An 18,560-nucleotide genomic window follows, 5' to 3' on the forward strand; every position below is an offset into this window, starting at 1 on the left:
TCAACCAGCTCCCTGGGGAACTGCTGCAACCCAGCACCCGGCTAGACAGCACCCTGTAAAGCAAGGTGCTGCCGGCACCCGTGGCCACTGGCCAGCTTCTTGGAGGGATCCAGCACTCTCTGAATCAAGTTTGAAATGCTTAGAAAGTCCAAGTTATCCATAGCCTTCCGCATGTGCTCTCCATTTTTTTCCTCATATATGCATATATTCCAACTCAATTTATGCAAACTCACCACCTGGGAGAATCACCATCATTTAAGCATGTGCATAAACGAGGATCTAAGCACACTGCGGGGCAGCGACAGGAGGAACAGCGAGGGTGGGAGGCCACGTCTCAAGAGAGCAGGAAGCACCTTGTTAAGGAATGAGGTTTCTAGCCCAAATTCTGCCAGCTTCTGCTCCGCACCTCAGCGTGACCTTCGGAGCCTCCACTGATAGCTGCTTCCTCCAGCCCGAGATACGAGGAGCACTCGGAGAGGCAATTAATGCTGCTCCTTCCTCCTGCCGGTGCAGGAAGCTGGCGGCTTATTAGATGAGAGCGCGTGGTTAATCAATGCTGCTGCATAGCGACATGCAAACGAGCACCAGGAGGCTCTCGGTGGTACAAGCAGCTGCAGAGGGGAGCTGATGCCAGGATGGGGCTAGGCTCTCCGCTGCCCACATCCTGCGGCATGGCAAGGACATCCTCCTCCAGCGCTGCCGCCAAAGAGGCCTGCCTCACCTCCGGAGGATCAGGAGGTTAATGCGGATGGATGCTCAGCACCTACTGACATTCAAATGAGTTTGCTGCAGGTGTCCAGAGCAGTCTCCAAGGGCTTAGCAATGAGCTTCTCTATGGCGCTTAATTAAGCTGCCTTTTCCAAAGATCATTAAACGTGCTCAGACAATGCTCTTCAAAGGCAAAACATCACATTCAACCTTAAGTGAGACCACGACACTAAATCTACAGTGTACCTGGGATCTGCAAGCATTTCAGTTAAGGAGAGAAAAGTACTCCACCCAGCAGTATGATCGAAGTAGGAAGAGCAGGAGAAGATGCATCAGGCTCTCCTGTACTCTCTGGGGCTGAATCCCCCCACCAGGGCGTTCGGTGGCCGTGGCAGTCCTGTGGCTGTGCCACTGGTGGGTGGCCTGCCTGCGTGCTGCCACACAGCTGTGTCCCCTGGCCTGGCCCCCCCCGCCACAGGCACCATCTCTAGCTGGGGCCTTCTATGCAGATGGAAAAGGAAGGGGTACATGTTCCCCTGCAAAAGTCTAGACCAGGTACACAAACAGTATGATTTTTTTTTTTTAAAAAAAAGAACAAAGTCCCTTCCCAAGTCATAGCAGAAACCACTTCTTTTCATCTTCCCCTAGCTCTTCCGCAAGCTTCCCCCTGCTCCATAGCCTCCTTTGCCAAGGAGCTGCTTGGCCATCATCTCACATGGGGCAACAACACAGGAAAGCTGCCCCTTTTCTCTGGCCTCTTATGGGATGGTTTCCTTGGCTGCAAATATGAGAAACAGAGTGATCAAGGCCATGGGCTTAGTGCAGAGCCAGGCCCACCACTAGGGACACATGCTTTCAGCAGCAAACATGAGTCCTCAAGCACACTGAGCATCTTTGACACGTCTGGGGATGAGATCCTGCACCCTGCTTTGCTCTTCTCCGTAGGGGCTCCTATGGGGCCCATGTTTTCCATGAAGAGGGAAGCAAGAGCCACATTCACACAGCTCTGAAGTACTTCCCATCACCGGTTGTGGCCTCCGGGGCATGGAGGGAGGGGACCTCACATTACCGCTCAAAGCCCAACACTCCTACCAACAGCTTCAGCGGAAAATGGGCTGGTGCTGGCCTGGGATTGAGAGGAAAAGTTTTCTGCCCAGCAGGGGATGTTAATGGACCTCTGCGGAAACATCAGTGTCCAGCAGGTAGGATGCCACGGTGAGGGGTGACAGGAGAACAGAAAGCCCATGTGAAAGCAGAACGAAGCAGAGCCCTGCGAAAGTTTCTTCTCCATCAGGTCTGTTTGCTTCTCTGAGTTACTGAGCCCTGCCCAAGCAATGCTGATAGAAACAAGCGCGATGCCTTGAGGCTGTCACGGCACACCACCGGAGCAGGAACGCACTTCCAGCCCTCGTACCACAGCTCTCATGCACAAACGGGCTGGGCCTTGCAGCCAGCGGTCAGTGCCAATGCAATCCTCCAGGCGATTCACTGAGGATCAGCCTGATTTGAAGTAATTTTAATGTAAATAGGTGAACAAAAACAGCCTTTGTCAATATTCTCCAAGCAGGCAGCAACGACAGAAGTGTTCACATTGCAAATCGAGCAGTCCCCCTCCCAGAGTCGGCTTGCTGGAGAAAGCTCCCAAAACGAGTACTGAGAACTGCCTCGCTACAAAGTACCAAAGAAGTGACAAAATCAGCCAAGACCACAACTACAGCATCAGCGTCCAATTTACCTTAATCTCAGGGACTGTTATCCTCGTTTCTGGATTTTTATCAAGCATGCGTAGGATCAGTTCCTTGAGCTCTTCACTTCTCTGGGGTCTGCATAAAGAAAAGAGCAGTACACAGTTAACCAGGGAATTACAAGTGATGAAGGCATGCCTAACCCTTGCTGCGGTTAGTTGTTAGCAGCTCTGCTCGAGTCAGAAGATATTTTCTCTGCAAACCCAGCTCAAGAAAGGAAGGGCTGGTTGGCTTGGTGCCTTCTGAAGCATCTTAAGTCGCTAATAAGAGGTTTCCTCCTCCTGGGCTGCTCACTCTCCAAAGGCAGGGGATCTGGCAGACAGGTCTAAGGACGCATTTGAAGACAGTACATTATATGGGAATCTCAGGGGACAGACTATGTGATGACAAGGTGTTATTGAGGGCAGAACTTGCCCTGGGCTGCATATGTGATAAAAGAAGGGCATAACTTGATTTGCAGAATCTGAATCATGAACAAGCATGGGCTGGAGGAAATACCCCCATTCAGCATTCAGGTTCCCACCTCGGCTTGCAGGTTGCGTTAATCAGATCGTCTCCCTGAACGCGGATGGCAGTCAGTTTGTTAACCCAATGTTGGCTATCTGAACAGCTCAGCCTTGGGACAAGAAAAGGAGGGAACAAACAGACTTACTAAGAAAAAAGAGAAATGCTTCTCATTTTTTTAAATGCTATTTCCAAGATAAAATAGTAAGAGTGCCCGAGCGCAGAAGCCACCGTATTCACAGAGGCCTGGTCCCACTGCCTCTCCTGCAGTCTGTCCTCCAAGTCCAAAGGCTCCAGTGATTTCTGTTGCTAATGATGCAGGCAAGATCTTTTCAAACACGCTCGACTTGTGCATTCAAAGTGCTACCGAAATAAAATGCCAGCGTATGTCAGAATCGTGTTAGTCAGCTGAAAGTCTGTGTCACAAATGACTCTGAAGGATGCGCGTATCCGCACGGAGATGGGACTTGGCAGCAGAAAATGTCATTCCCCAGCAGGGCTGGATTTCAGCGCTAACAACAGATTCAAAACACTGATGAGAACCAGGTGCTGTGCCCACCTCCGCTGGTCCCTCCCCAAGAAGAGGGAGGAAGAAACCATCATGCAGCTAAATGAAACTCAAATCACCACAAGGGATGTTTTTGTCTGATGAAATCAGAGTTGCTGTTTAATATTTTCCAAATACTTTATGTGGACTGGGTTAAGGGATGTTTAACACAAGCAATCACAGGGAAACGTTGCTCGCTCAGTGGGAAGGGGCAGAAAGTGGGCACAGCTTAAAGCCTCTGAACGCTCCGAGTTGTGTCAAGGGTCCGCAGTACATCGAACCTGGCCTGAGCAAAGGGAATGGCAGGATGAGTCCTCAGAGACCTCCCGTTTCCTCGGCTGCACTTCATGGGACATCGTAGGCAGGAATGGGGAAACCGTGCTCTCTTGAGAGGAGCTCTAGGCACAGAGGAGCAGCTATGGGGAGCGGCAGTGTCTCTGGCAGGTCCGAATAAGCAGTCTCCTAAAGGAGGACCTCACTGGGATAAGGGCGAGATGGTGTTTCCTAAAATACCTAATGTCAGAGCTGTGCAAAAGTGGCAACAGTGGAATTTAAAATAAAACAGAATATAGCATCACATAATATTTCTGGGAACCAGCCTGCTCTCTAGGCAACACAGAATTAACCTCTCAGGCAAAAACAAAACAAAACAAAACCGTAAACAGGTTCACAAAGTTTTTGGTGAGTTATGGGTAGGTAACAAATTGAATCATCCCGTCTGTTTTTCCTTCTCTCCCTTTTGCCTGGGTGCATGCTGTACCTGGCAACATCTTTCATCTGAGAAGTCTGCGCTACCTGCAGTTCCTCAGAGCTGTGGCTCTGCAGCAGCTTCGAGGGAAACACAAAGCATCGCCCAGCTCAGCATCGATCTGGGAGGGCTGCCAACACCACACATCATCTTACCGGGCGCCCACACGCCAAGTCAGAAAGCAACGTCCTGAGCTTCAGCCCTTCGCTAGGAGGGACCACGCTGAGCTTCTGGCTCTCCTGATACCTGCCCGGGCGCAAAGCTTTCCCAGCGTGCTTTTTAGTCATGCCACGAGATCAGGAGGGTGTGAGCTGCAGTTTTGGCTAACCTCATTTATCTCGCGTCATGCCCAGACCTCACTGACATGAACGAGGGCTTCGGAGGGATAGTAAATATTTACCGCAGCGTCTCCAAGGGAAGGAGGGCAAGGCGACGTGAGTACAGGCGGCTCCATCTCTGTGCTAGAGGTTGTCAGGAAACAGGCAGCGAGTTTCCATGGACTGTCTGCAAACAGGAGTCTGTGCCTTTTGTAGCCATGGTAAAGTAAATTGAAACCAAAATATTCCTGACTATAGCGAGATGCTAATTCTGTGGGAGGACGGGGTGGATCCGGTCCAGTGAGCTCCAGCTTCATGTGCGTCTTTGTTACTGCCTTCTTCTAATTAATAAATAGACATAGTTTAGACAGCAGTCAACAGCCAGTAACTCTCTGCTTCTTGACAACCTAATTAGGGGTGCCGCTTTTTTTTTTAGAGTGGGAGGGCAGGTCACCAGGAAATCCAAATAAATCACGCAGCCCGAACTCTTGCTGAAGGAAACGTCTGAATGAGGAAAAGGTCCTTAGCACAGCCCAGTTATCCTATTACACGTTAATAACTTCGCTCAGAGACAGATGGGAACGGTCGCTTGCGCGCTGACTGCTAACCCAAATATGTGATGGCTGAGAGATGGCGGGCGTTTTGCCAGGACCCAAGCAAGCAGGGAGGCGACTGCCAGGGAAACATAAACACTTTTTTTCGCTGCAGTTCTGTTAAGAGAAAGCCCTGCCCCGACCACACAGCAACCGGTGGGAATACAGCAGCGTGGCACGACCGGCCTCCATGCTCTGAAGCCTGGTTACCCGGAAAACCTCCCCAACGGCACAGCACCACCTTGCCAGAACTGCTCCATACCCGCAACCGGGGCCCGTGTTTGCCACCAGACTGGCAGCCGGATGCTCGTGGCCCCACGTCCCGCGGAGCAGAGACGTGCCCCATCTGCCAGACGCGGTGCTCAGCTCCATCAGCCCGAGCGGAGGCAGCTCCGCTGGAGCCATCTGCGGTGGCTGCGCTTGCAGTCGATGGAGACGTAATTAATGCAGCCAGCAGAGCCTGGGCCATGAGTCATCCCATCCAAAGCAGATGTCTAAAATAGGACAGCCTAAGTACCCATTTCTCACTGCAGACTCCAGAGGAAGCCTTCTTTTTTTTTTTCTGAAGCCCAATCCTTCACTGTAGGTGAAAAATTCAGTGAGCATCACACAAATAATTCATGCAAGTGATACACACACTTATCTGGGGCTGTCTGACATGCCTCCCTCCCTGCCTGTTACCAGATGTGCCTTTCATTAGAGTTTTAATTTTTTCATACTTGTTTCAAATCAAGTCATTTTATCTCTAGATTTTCATTAGAATGAAGGATTAGGTCAAGCAGCTCAAAAATTCTTTGCTTGACTACTATGCTGATTTGGGAAGGAAAAAAAGCCCAGCTCCGGCTACTTCATCCAAAAGCAAACAGGAGAAAAATTAATCGCCAGCAGAAAGCCACCAGAGGCCTGAAGGTGGAAGAAATGTTGAGGAGTGGCCAATACATAAAGAGAAAGACATGGTCTTGCAGCAATATAGATGGAGAAGAGATGGGACATAACCGTCCCCTGCCAGGACCACAGACATCGATCACGGCACCTTGGTGCTGCATGGCATGCTCTACTGGTGTGCTGTGACCATGCAGCCCACCACCCTGCCCAGCAGCCCCCAGCACGCGGCTCTTGCTGGGAATGGGGTCTGCCCTTGGGGCACCAGGGGCTGCCTGGGAACAATGAGCAACTGCTTCATCCAGCCCCTCGGGCACCGTGGAGTTTCTCAGATGGTGCCAGGCTCGACAGCACAGGCTTTCGGCAGGTTGAAGACCAAAGTGATGGCCTACATGGGCTTCCTTCACTGACCAACGTGAGGGGAAAGCAGCCTCTCAATATGAGATGGGAAACTAAACAGTTGGGTCAAAGGCTCGAAGACAAATAGCTCATGTTTTGGGGGAACTCGGAAGCAGAGGAGAGGGCCAGGAAGAGTGGTAACAGCAGCCCAAGTTTGGCAGCACATAGGACAAACTCATGTTTTCCCCAAGAATGCTGGAGCAGGCAGAGGAGTGCAGATGCAGCACTCTTTGGGCTGTGGTCATATCTTGTGGGGCAACATCCTTCTATCAGACATTTCACCCAGCTCCAAGGGAAGCCCATGGAAGGCACATGTGTTTACTTAGACCCTGAGGTCTATAGATCCCATTGCTTTTACAAACTAACACAGTGAGCCACTTGGGGTGGCAGGCACCAAACCCACAACTAAACCCTGCTTCCAGCATCTCCAGAGTCAAGTAGGTGAGGCAGAACTTACTAGACTCAAATTCACATCCCTCCGCTTCCACCAAAGATGCCAAGGGCAATTTGCTCCCATCCCCATCTGCACAGTGTGGACAGACATAGGAACACCAGAGGCAGCTGGAATGCTCCGATAACAACGTCAGCACAAAACGCGTGTGAAGGACACAGAAAAAAGGCAAAACATCTCACCCGTGTTCATCTGTCCTTCTGTGGTGACCTATCGGCATTTATGCTGCTCAGTGAACAACAGTGAACAAGACTGAACTTTATTCTGTAGTAGCTCAGTAAAGTTTACTCACTCTTCTGGGAACTCCACGGGCTTGTTCTTGATCCTGTTATGAAGACCCAGGATGTATTCATCTATAAAAGGGCACTGTAAAACAAACCAAAGATTTTCCAGCTGTCGGAGATCTCAGCACTGGTTAGGCATTTGTCCTTCCTGTCACAGAGGTGGTGTATTCCTTGTGCACTGTCTCGATTTGACGGGGAGATGTAAAAAAAAATCTCACACACAATAAATGGGTTTATTCCTTATTAATAAATAAATGCAGAAGAAGAGCAGAGGGACCTGGCAGATACAGAACTGGACTGGGACACAGCCCTCCATCCAGCCTACCAGGTGACCACGAGCTGCTCATTTTCCTTTTCCCTGCTCTACTTTTTGTGCCTCTAAAATGGAGATACTGATACTGGCTGTCTTGTCTCAGTGCTTTGAGGTCTCTGGGTGACAAGCATCATTTGGAGCTAGGTATTAGTATTAAAACACATGTTTTTCCATGATAAACTTGGCTATATTGATTCAGAGCACATTTCTCTCCAGCGTGACCTTTTATAACACATTCATTTAGATCCCAATTCTGGCTCTTCCTACCTGGCAGAGCAGGCAGGACTGACAGACATTTAACTGAGCCATGTGAATACTGTAGGGGACATGGGAACAGTATATGACAGGCCCTACAAACACCCTGGAGCAGCTCCTCCTGTCCTGGTGGGGTGTGGGCTGCTGTCTGGCCCTGGTAAAGTACAAAATGTAAAAAAGGGACAAAATGTACAATGTTTACTGTACAGGGACATGGGGAACAGAAGGACGCATCCTTGGGCTTGGTGTTATATTTCCTCTTTCTTTCTTCCAAGGTTTACCCCCACAGAGAAGTAACACAAGGTTATACCAGAAATTGGGATTTGGCCCAAACAAGACAGCTCAGAGCACATTTTCCGTCCTGGCTTAGCTCGATGATATCACGGCAGTGATGGAGACAGTTTTCTGCCTCTGCGTCTGCCCCAGGCACTTCCGACCCCTCAGCTAAGCACCTTGTGCACGCGTGGTGCCATCCGCGGCAGTCCTTGCTTGGACAGGCGGTTCAGGTAAGGAACCAGCCTACGGAGACTGCACGTGCCTGCTGAGCCCCTCGTTGTGGGTCAACGGGCCTTCTGACCCCACCTCGCACAAATCTGCCCCAGGAGGGGCAAAAGCAATGGCAGGAGAGGGAGCTTGCTGGAGGCAGCTCTGAACAGCCGGCTCTGCCCAAAGAGACTGATTCTGGCCCAACAGAGCTCTGGCAGACAGGGCTTCCCAAAATCTGGTTTGCTCAAGCGCTCCGCAGGGCTTGGGATCCAACCTATGCTTCCCTCCACAGGCTCCATCTGGCCTGTTTCTAAATATAGGCAATAGAGACACCCCCCGACAAGCTGTTGTTGGTGCTGCCGATGCCCCTCTGGGCTGGTAGCACTAAAAGCGGGTCCGAGTGCAGGGGAAATGCCAGAAATCATCCCTTGCACAAGTCGCACTGTCGACCCCTTCCCACTCACAGAGTGATTTGGGAAAAGAGGAGCTGGCAGGAGGTGATTCTTTGTTTCTAATATTTTCCATTCTTTGGAAAGGAATGAGTCGAAAGACAGGCAAGGAGACACTGCCAAGCAAGGCACCAGCGTCCGAGAGCAGCTTACCTTCCCGTAAACAAAGCAGTACAGGGTAATCCCCATGGCCCATACATCAAGTGCCTGAAAGAAAGCAAGTGCAGGCATTAAATGAGATGCAACTCTGAGACGGTCTAAATTAGCGAGATTTTCCTACTGACTCACAGAATGTTATTTGCATGCATTTAACATTTTCCATATTTAATTTTATTGTCCAGAGTCTCTCTGAAGCCGGGCTCCTAAAAGCATTCACAGCACGCCTGGGGAATGCAGACAGCGCTGGACCAGCAGCTGCTGCCACCCCCATCCTTGCTGCCAAGGTGGGTAACAGCGAGCAGCCCCTTCTCGCGGGAGGTGACACCCTCCAAGGCTGCACTGACGGAGGAGCTGGCCCTCGAGTGCAGAATTAGAGCTTCGGTTTTAACTGACAACCCTCATGTGCACAGCGGCCCCAGGGTGGGCAACCCCTCGTGCCTGGCCTGTGGGTCCCTGGAGACCAATCAGCTCGAGCAAAACCTACCTTTCCACTGAAGCTTTTGCCAGTGTCCGAAATGGCCTCTGGTGCCATGAAGGCCGGTGTCCCCGCCGTGCTGGAAAGCTGGGCGTCGTTCCCTTCAAACTGATTGCTGACTCCAAAATCAGCTATTTTGACGTGCCCGTCATCTCCTAAGAGCAAGTTGGAAGGCTTGATGTCCCGGTGAATGATCTTCTGGTAGTGCACTAAAAACCAAAAGGACAGGAGCGTGGTCTGCAACGGCAGCCAACCCACCCAGAAAAAACCCTGGAAATCCTTCCGGGAGGATGCAAGAAATGGTGCCGGCTCACACATCCCACTCTGATAAATCGGCAAATACAACACAGAAAAAAGCCATTCCCTGCAGCTCATCACTCACTGGGGAGCACACCAGAGCACAACACTTCACTCTGAGAAGAATACAACCGTCACCAGCAATTATGCAAAGAACAGACATGAACCTAGAAACAGCCCAACACAGCGGACAGAGCAGAGCTGTTAGAGAGGGAAATCATTCAAGTCTTGCAGATTGGCTCGGTCTTATCAGACCAGCTGAGTCACTGGGCAGCTGGTGGTATTAAAGGTTTGTGGGATCCAAATAAATTAATTTTACATTGGCTTATTTTAAAACTGCCGTGCCATCAAGCTAATCAAAATGGGTAGAACCACATGCAGAATGAAACAGGACCAAGACGACATTTAGGCAAAATAAGAGAAGTAGCAGATGAGCGCCAAGGCCAGCCAACAGCTTGGAAATCGTAGATATTTGCAATCCAAAACATGCCTCTCTGGCCATTGAGCAATCACCAGCTAGCTGATGCCACAGCTCCAGAAAAGGCAATCTCTCTCCAGGCTTGCCTCGCAACGGGGCACACAAACAGAGAAATGACCTTGCCTGTCATGAGTTACCCCAAATTCCCCCACCACAAATCTACATCAGCCACTTGGACCGCTTTCACTCGTGGAGCTGTGGCTAAACCTCTGCCATGGAGCTCTTTCAGAGCAAAGCCTGCTCCAACATGGGCCCTTTGCTCTGCAAGGCTGCAGCAAGGCCTCCCGCTCCATCCTGGCTTCATGGGGACTTCTCTGGGAATCAGCTGAATTAGCTGTACAGCAAAAAATGAAGAAACCTTTGGGAAGAGCTTGAATGCCCAGAGACATAGTGAAAACACCCCAAACCCCTTTCTTCTACAAGCTATCTGGGAAGCGATATCACATCTGCAAGAGAGCTGTTTCTGGGCCACTGGGAGAGGCAGGAGCAAAGTTATAGAAAAGTGGATGTCTTCTTGGTAACTCTGAGAACAGCTTTAAGTTAAAAAGCATTAACTTTCAAAACATGAAATGGCAGTAAAAGCAGAACTGTAGCAATCCCAAGAGACTTCACTGAACGGGAGAGGAAATCCTCTAGCCGTCCCTGCCCGTCCCAGGAGAACGCGACCACCCAGCCGCAGTTCTGTCTTCCCATGGCCTACAAACGGAGCACGTTCCTTCTCACACCTCCCCACAAGCATTTTGCATATCTCCTAGGAAGTGCATGGCAGCGTGGGGGAAAATGCTGGCCTAATCCCTTCCTGCTTTACAAGCTTGGTCAACAGTCACCACCAGGTCACCGCAAAAGCAGCGTGCCCCAAGGAACACGCCGGCCTGTGCTTTAGCACCCAGAAAGAGCAAGCTTCACGTAACTGCTCTTTCAAAGCCAACTTTCCAGCATGCCGCACTCGGGGCAGGGAAGTCGTGCTGTCAGATAGTTTCTGGGCAAGGACCTCTCCTTCGTTTAAGGCTCTGTTGGTGGATGCACATTAAAGAGAGCCCCAACCACGTGCAGAGCTCTAGGATCACCTTCATGCAACCCACCCGGGCAGCACGCAACGGCTGCACGGCAAAGAGGTTTCAAACGCGCCGCTGCAAGCGGTCTGACACGGCTAGCTGACTCACTGCCGTCACACACGTCCGCAGGTTAAGCAAGCTGATCCATCCCTGCGAGAGCTGACCGAGAGACACGGCAGACAAAAGTGCGCTGGAGAGCATTAGCTAAAAGGCCTGGCGGTTACAGCCTCCCCCAGATGTGCACAACTGCGCGGCCGCGCTGCGATGTGAAGCAGCTAACGCCGTAACAGCCTGGCTAGACAGCCAGGGTAAACACTGGGGGCCCAGCAGCAACAGTAATTATGCAGAGACATCTGCTCCGTGGCAAAGCTGGTGGCAAGCCGACATTTCATTATGGTAATAGAGGGAGAGCAAAAAAAGGAGGGGGGAGACGTTTCCCTGCAGGAAGGGATCAGCTGCCTTTCATGCAGGGATCTGCGCGAAAGCTGCTAAAGAACATGCCCAATGCCATCGGGCTGAGTTTCCCAACATCTCCCCCCAAAAACACAGGTCACACAAATACGAGGACCATAGACACCAGGGAAGCAGGTACCCCGGGCTTTGTATTATTTCTTCTATACAGGAAAGGAAAACATGAGTCCCCTATCAAATGACTATTTATCTTTTAAAACAAGGAGATTTTCTCAGAGGAGAAAATTAGCACCAGTGCCTCCGGGGCAGAAAAGCCCAGGTTACGCTGCCGAAAAGGCTCAAAAGGCTTATGCTGCCCGCGAATCCTCTCCCCTCCCCAGGTCCCAAGCGCAAGGGGACGTCAACAGCCCAAAACACACCCGCTCCCACGTAAACGTGACTGCCTTCATCCTTCCCAGCGTTAAAACCAATGGCTAAAGCAGAGCGGTTGTCTCGAGTTGCTTTGACAGACCTCCAAGAAACGGCTCCCCTCGCTTTTGCGTGGAAACGATCGGGCTCTTTCAAGCAGGAGTCAGCAGCTCCCTGTAACAACTTCTGCAGTTTCTGTGCTGACAGAACCAATTCGAAAAATAAATCAGTACTGCTTTATAATGAAAATGAAACATGGTACGATACCACAGAGCTCTTCGGAGAAAGCCTGATTCCGGAGTGCTCAGTTAAATTCACTTTTATTAGAACCATCCTTCACTCCTGTGGAAAGGTAACACCATTTCAGGCCTATTTGCATCTAAATAACAATCCCGGGCATTTCTAGAGCATCTCCTAGGCAAAGGTCCGAAAGTGCCTTAGAAATACCTGCCAGCCAATTCCCACAGCCACCCCCGACAGGCGCAGGCACGAGATGGGGGTGCAGGTACAGCGTTCCCAGCACAGCTTGCTACGCTGCAAAGCCTGACCTGACCCATCCAAAGCTCAACTCAATATTAGCAGCACAGATGCAACCGTTTAGGCATTCCCGTACCAAAGGGAGCTTCTCAGAGCAGTGAGGACACAGGGCCTGCCATGGGGGGCCAGCCTCCTCCTCCTGCTTTCGTGCCTGTCCAGCAATGGCAGAAAAAAGCACCCGCTGCCTCCTCAAAAGGTGCTCGTGACCGTGCAACTGGCTGTCACAGGAGAACTTGTCCCTGGGACAGACTCCCGGAGAGCCTCACCAGCCAGACACTCGGGTTATTCACCCATGGCTGGAATTTTATAGCTTTTCAATAGTCTTGGCCAGTCTGCACCCGCTTCTCTCTTAATTGCAAGAGCACTGCCAAGGTGGCATCTCGTCGCCCAACGGGACAGCGTGCCAGCAGTGCAGAGACGGGCATGGCTGTGGGGCCGCACGCTGCAGCGCTCTTGGTGCTGCCCTTCCAGACGAGCAGCTACTTTGCACTTCCAAGGTCCCAGTGAAGCAAAACTTGCTCATTTTAGCACATGTTGAACAGCATTTCTGTGCAAAGCCAGGGGGTGATGTGGGAATGGTATTAAAGCAGAGGCTTATGCGCCGCCACACTGCAGGATCAAGCTCACACTCATCAGAGCCCAAACTTCAGTAACTTCAAAATTAAAAAATTGCTGAAATCCAGCACTACAAATATCACTGCTGATAGGCATGTTGCCCCCAAGGGGCTCTCGGCATCCAGCAGGTCCCCAACTGCTCAGGGAAGTGTGGGTCAGGGCCGAGGTCCTGGAGCACCCTCTCTCTGAATTGCACCACGCCGCGTGCACCGGAGATCCTGCCCATTCGCATGCAAAGCAGTGCTCAGGCAGGGATGGGTCTCAGTGGCTGCGATGCAGCAGACCAGGCTGGAGAAAGGGGCAGATTTGGGGGAGGATTTTGGCTGGGGGGTTCCCAGCAGTTCTGCACAGCACAGGACCCTGGCTGGGGTCTCTGCGGGTCTCTCCCCCCGCTCCGCTCCCCTGCTCCTTAAGGGCTTGGCAGCGAACCCCTGCCGAGCACATCGCTCAGCCCTGGTCAGCCCCTTTGCTGCCTTCGGTGGGACGAGCCAGCTTTTTCCACAACATGCAACTCATCTCACAACTGCTCCTCGTTTCCAGACACCTCCGGCTATGCAGAGACCAAGTGGGCTTTCCCTGTCACTCAAGCAAACGTCTGTGAAGTGTCTGCCTAGATTAACCGCCGCTGAAGACCACGAGGGAGCAGAAAGGAGTGCTGGGAGGAGAAATGAGGTTGTTCCCTGGCCCTTTTGGAAAGGGCTCCTTTCACTGCATTCCCTCCTGGAAACCCTGGAGCTCCAGCAGCTTATTACCAGCGTGCTAAAACTCCATTTAAAAATTACATGCGCAGCACTTTGCAACGCACTGCCACACCATGCCGTTTACTGAGGCTGATGCTGAATTATTTCTGATTAAAAACAGAATCCCATTCCCACTTAAGGGCAAAAGCAATCCATAGGGCGCTACCGCAGCGTCTGCTTAGTATTACTCTCACATCACCTCCCTAAGAGAGAGGCGATTTAATGACCTCCCAAGGAAACCGCGGCACCGGCGGGCTGCTCCTTGCAGTGAGCTCCTGCTCTCGCGCTCACCGCTCCACCAAGAGCGAGCCAGAGGAGATGGCTACGGCAGGCTGGGCAAGATCAACGCCTTCCTCCTTGTGCTCCCCTGCAGCCTGGGGTTAGGTCAGGGGCTGGGGAAGGACCCCAAGATCCCCGGGAGGGGAAGAGGGAGCCCAAAGAGCAACCAGCCTCCTGCCCGGGGCCTTTGGCGTGAGATGGGTGCAGGCTCTTGGCATTACAGGGGGGTGTTGGGTGCCTCAAGGTGCACCAGAGAAAACCAGCCCAGCGCTTGGGGCAAAGGGACATCATCTGAAAACTGGCTTGAGCACCAGAGCTTTTGGAAGAGCCTGGTGAAGCCCTGGCAAGCCAGGCAGAGTCCAGCTTGCTCATCTGCTTAAGACAGAGATGTCCAACCTCCCTAGCAGGGACACCATGTTGTGGAGTCACCTACGGGCCAACAGCTCCTGTTGTGCACCTGCCCTCGGACGGACCGCGGCTGTGCAGTGCAGCTCACGTGTGTGCACCCCGTCGTGTCACCCGTCACAGACGGGGCACACGCCCCACCATGAGCAGGCACGCACAGCTCCCGCCATGGCTACGCATGTGCCAACGTTCAAGGGACCACTGGGAAAGGGGGAAACACGGTATGCAGCACAAGCACTGCTAAAATAGCCTCTGCTGCTCCCAGCACCAAGCACAGTGGCTTCCATCAAAAAAGTTTTAAGAAAAACAAAACAAAGCAAACTGTCTAATCTTTCTCAAAAGGCTCAACCACATCTGTCTGATCTGCTCCACCAGCTAACTACTCTCACCCTTAACGGATGGCATCTTACGCACGGTCCTCATCGATCACGTACGAGCAACACTCGCTGCTATGTGAAAGCTTTTTTTTGTTTGTTTTTAAATGCCTAAACAGCTGACTTAAAGCCAACAGAGCTCCTCTGCAGGTGAGGAAACCCAAGGCAGCCTCCCTTCTCCTGTGGTGCCATTTCTGTCACCCAGCCTTGAGAGACCCCAGCCTTGGACAGCAGCGCGGTCAATGGGCTTCAGAAGAGACAAGTCTGTGTTGACTTGGCTCTTGATTTATTTGCTTAACTCTCCTTTCAAGATGATGGAAATAATACTTGCATATCGACAGTTGAGTAGATTAAGTCTCATCTCAGGAAAGCCAGCTTGGATCAGCACACCGGGCAGTTAGTTACCGGTGCTGGCTTAGCGCGCGGGAGCGTCTGCAGGGACGGGCTGCCGAGAGCCGCGGGTGCAAGGGGAGCTCCCAAGGGCTGCGGCTGCGCGTCGCGACCCTCCCTCCAACCCAGCCGCTCAGGGAGACGGGACGAGCGGTGCTCTGGAGAGGGGACCAGAACTGCCACCCGTGGTGTCCCTAAACACAGTCACAGGAGGGAAGTTGTGCATTTTCCATGGAGAACATGGAAGAAAACTGTCTTCCTTTCAGCCACGCTGACAGCAATTATGCCTTACTTAGGCTTTACTAAATGAAGGCACTTGCATCCCAATCCTCACTCAAACGGGGACATCTGGCTGGCATATCCCCGCTGCTTTTGATGGAATAAGCTTCTCCCTCACACCTCTCCCGCAGCTCCCACGTACATCCCCCAGCACCGGGGGAGAGTCTAAGCTTTCTGCTCCTTTTGTTGAACCAAACGTCTGCTCTCAACAGGGAAAAAACTTCTCTTTCCAGCAGACAGCAGCCCAACGCTGATGAAGAAAATCCTCCCGTTAGGTGCTTCACCTGCTACTGGTTGCCACTGTTCATCTGCCAAGGCAAACTGGCACAGTGCCAAGCTCATCTTCCCAGCAAACCAATTTACTGTTCAGTTATTAAACATAAGTCACCGCTGAATCAATCCAGAAGGAAATTTTCCTGTCTTCAAAAAGTGAAACCTGTGTTCAGCATGTCACCACATCCAAGATACCAGAAGTTAAACAGTGAGCAAAGCACACCAGCACACCCGCCTTAGTCCAGCAAACCCGTAGGCCTTTTAGAGGGGAGGCAATCATCAAATCCTGTAGTACATATTTTCAGCCAAACTCCCTGCAGAAGAAAGCTTAAGTCTGAAATACAGTTGTGCCCTCACTGATAAGGCTTGGGGGCTCCAGGACTGCTAGCTTTTTCTAACGGATGCTCAGCGGGATGGAAGGAAACGTGGCCGTGCAATGATGGTTGCATCGGACTCTGCAACCTGGAGAAGACACCTTTGAAGGGAGGTGCGATGGAGGGCTATCAAACCGGGGTGGCATGGCGAGGGAGAAGAGGGAATGATCGCTAAGAGTCACTCCTGGCATCACTTGAAACCTGCAGGACCATTTTCCCACGATATGTAAATAGGATGTAGCCTATGCAAAAGATTTCCATCAGTTTAAAAAGAAATTGGCCAAATTAATGGAAAAAATAGCAAAGGCTATTAAATACAAAGACACAACCTCTGGTGTGGGAAGTGCCTGAGCCACCACTGTCGTATGCAACTTCCAGCTTTTAGGATTCACCCCGGCCACTGCCGATAACACTTTTTGTGACACCGTATTCACTTCCTGACACAGTTCCAGTGAGTACAATCGGGTGAGCAGAGCTGGGCTTATCCGCAAGGGGACGTGAAGCTTAAATAGCCCCGGAGAAGCACCACGAGGCAAGTCGCAAGTGGAAGGGAGGTAATTGTGCATCTCCCCAGTTCAGAGAGACGTGCACATGCTTTAATTAACAACACAAATAACCCAGCAAAATGTTTCTCTCCAGAAAAGCATTTAAGTATATGCTTAAATTACCACTTTAGCAGTACTTACAGCCTATGTGCAAACCCCTTTTTCCCTAGTTCACGAGGATGTGCTCAGTGCCTGCAGTATTGGAGGATTCTTGCAAGCAAGGAGAAAAGGCGCTTTCCCACTCAGGACCCATTTCACTAGGATGGGAAGTGAAGTTTGTACGTGCTTAAATATCTTCTGAATTTGTCCACACAACAGAGTTTAGGTTGTAGAGAGATATACGAAGACAGATGGACCAGTAATGTCACCACCCTTGGGCCAAAAATATTTTCCCAGCAGTTTAGGGACCTTTCCTGTTGCCCCTTGCGTCCCTACCCTAGGCAGCAGGTTTGGTTTGGAGCTGGACGCAGAGAAGGGGCACTCCAACGTGGGCACGTCTGCTCTCGGACCCTGCCTCTGCCTCCGCTTCTCCATTACCTGTGAACGTGCCTGAGATCTTGCACATATCAAACTTAGCAAAAACAGAAAGGCAGCCAAAAGCAGTCAACAAAACAAGGTGGTAGCGTGTCCCGCTTCCTGGACAAGGTGGGCTCTCCTCTCCAGGACATCTGCCCCGGCCTCCCCGTCACTGTATCTCGGCTAGACTTTCCATCTGGTGTGGAAGTTTCTGCTGCCACCACCTCCTCTGTGGTCCCCCTCCAAACGCCTCTCGCAGGAGGCGTCCCCCCCCCAGCAAGCGTCATGAGCGAGCGCCAAGCATAGCCCAGTCACCATGGGCACAAAGCGACCGGGGACGGGGTGCCACCACCGCTAGAAGGTCAGCCCACGTTCCCCATCTGCTCGGCTACGGCAGCTACTTCCCATTTCACACGTACCTTCTGCACGGAGGGCGGCACGCTGCCCTGCATTAACGCCTTCCAGGCTCCAGTTTCTAACTTCTAATTTAATAAAACCCAACCAGCAATGATGCATTTACGGCTGTGACCACTGTGAGCTTAAAGCAGCTGCACGGTTATCGAGTCTCCTGAATTACATAACAATTATGTATGCTTACATTAAAATTACCTTGCAATCTGCAGATTGCCTGGCAACACTTTTCCTTCAGTGTGCACGAATGGTGTACTTTTTCTCTGTAATTACATAATAATTGCCATGCATTTACCCAGCAGTTCTGAGGGAACACCATTTTTAACTTTCATTCGCTAATAAAATAAGTGGTTACTCAATAGCCCAAAATAAAGCATCCTATTGTTCCTGTTGTTGTGAGTGCCAGGGCACCCTATCATTTATTGCCCGGTTTCATTCCCCCCTGCCTGGGACTATGCACACTTTTTTTGTTGGCTTTTTTTCTCTTTTTTTGACCATCTTCTAAACTAAAAGTTTCTTCTGAGCCAGAACTGTTACGCAGGCGCCAGCGGCATCCAGCACAATCAAGCTCGGATCCCTCGGCTAAGGCACTCAGGATCTGCTATAATATGAATGCTAATGAGAACATAAAAAGCCACAGTCTTTGCGTCCTTCAGAGTCTGCTGAACAAAAACAGTCCTGAGCGTCCCATTCTCATCCATTTACACATTCCCCCGACTTTCTGGGGTGATCTGAAGGATTTTGGCAGCTTTCAGCACCTGGAAGCTTCTGCATCGTCACAGATTTGCAAATATTGATTTCTTTCCCACCTGGAGGCTGGTACTTCCCCACTGCTTTCAGACAAACCAAGCGCTAACG

At 51.3% G+C, this 18,560-nt stretch overlaps 1 protein-coding gene across 5 annotated transcripts in view; it reads right to left on the reverse strand.

Annotated features, from left to right (window-relative positions):
* The window catches only part of CAMKK1 (calcium/calmodulin dependent protein kinase kinase 1), an 89,665-nt gene that overhangs the window by 13,959 nt on the left and 57,146 nt on the right, over window positions 1-18,560 (reverse strand). For all 5 annotated transcript variants that reach the window (XM_064523416.1, XM_064523417.1, XM_064523418.1 and 2 more), the window contains 4 exons: window positions 9,325-9,524; window positions 8,835-8,888; window positions 7,187-7,260; window positions 2,444-2,531 (listed from right to left, as the gene is read on the reverse strand). In XM_064523416.1, the coding sequence (XP_064379486.1) occupies window positions 2,444-2,531; window positions 7,187-7,260; window positions 8,835-8,888; window positions 9,325-9,524 (416 nt within the window). The remainder of the gene's footprint in view (window positions 1-2,443; window positions 2,532-7,186; window positions 7,261-8,834; window positions 8,889-9,324; window positions 9,525-18,560) is intronic.

The sequence above is a fragment of the Dromaius novaehollandiae genome, chromosome 19 (assembly GCF_036370855.1).
Source record: "Dromaius novaehollandiae isolate bDroNov1 chromosome 19, bDroNov1.hap1, whole genome shotgun sequence".
NCBI classification, from domain to species: domain Eukaryota; kingdom Metazoa; phylum Chordata; class Aves; order Casuariiformes; family Dromaiidae; genus Dromaius; species Dromaius novaehollandiae.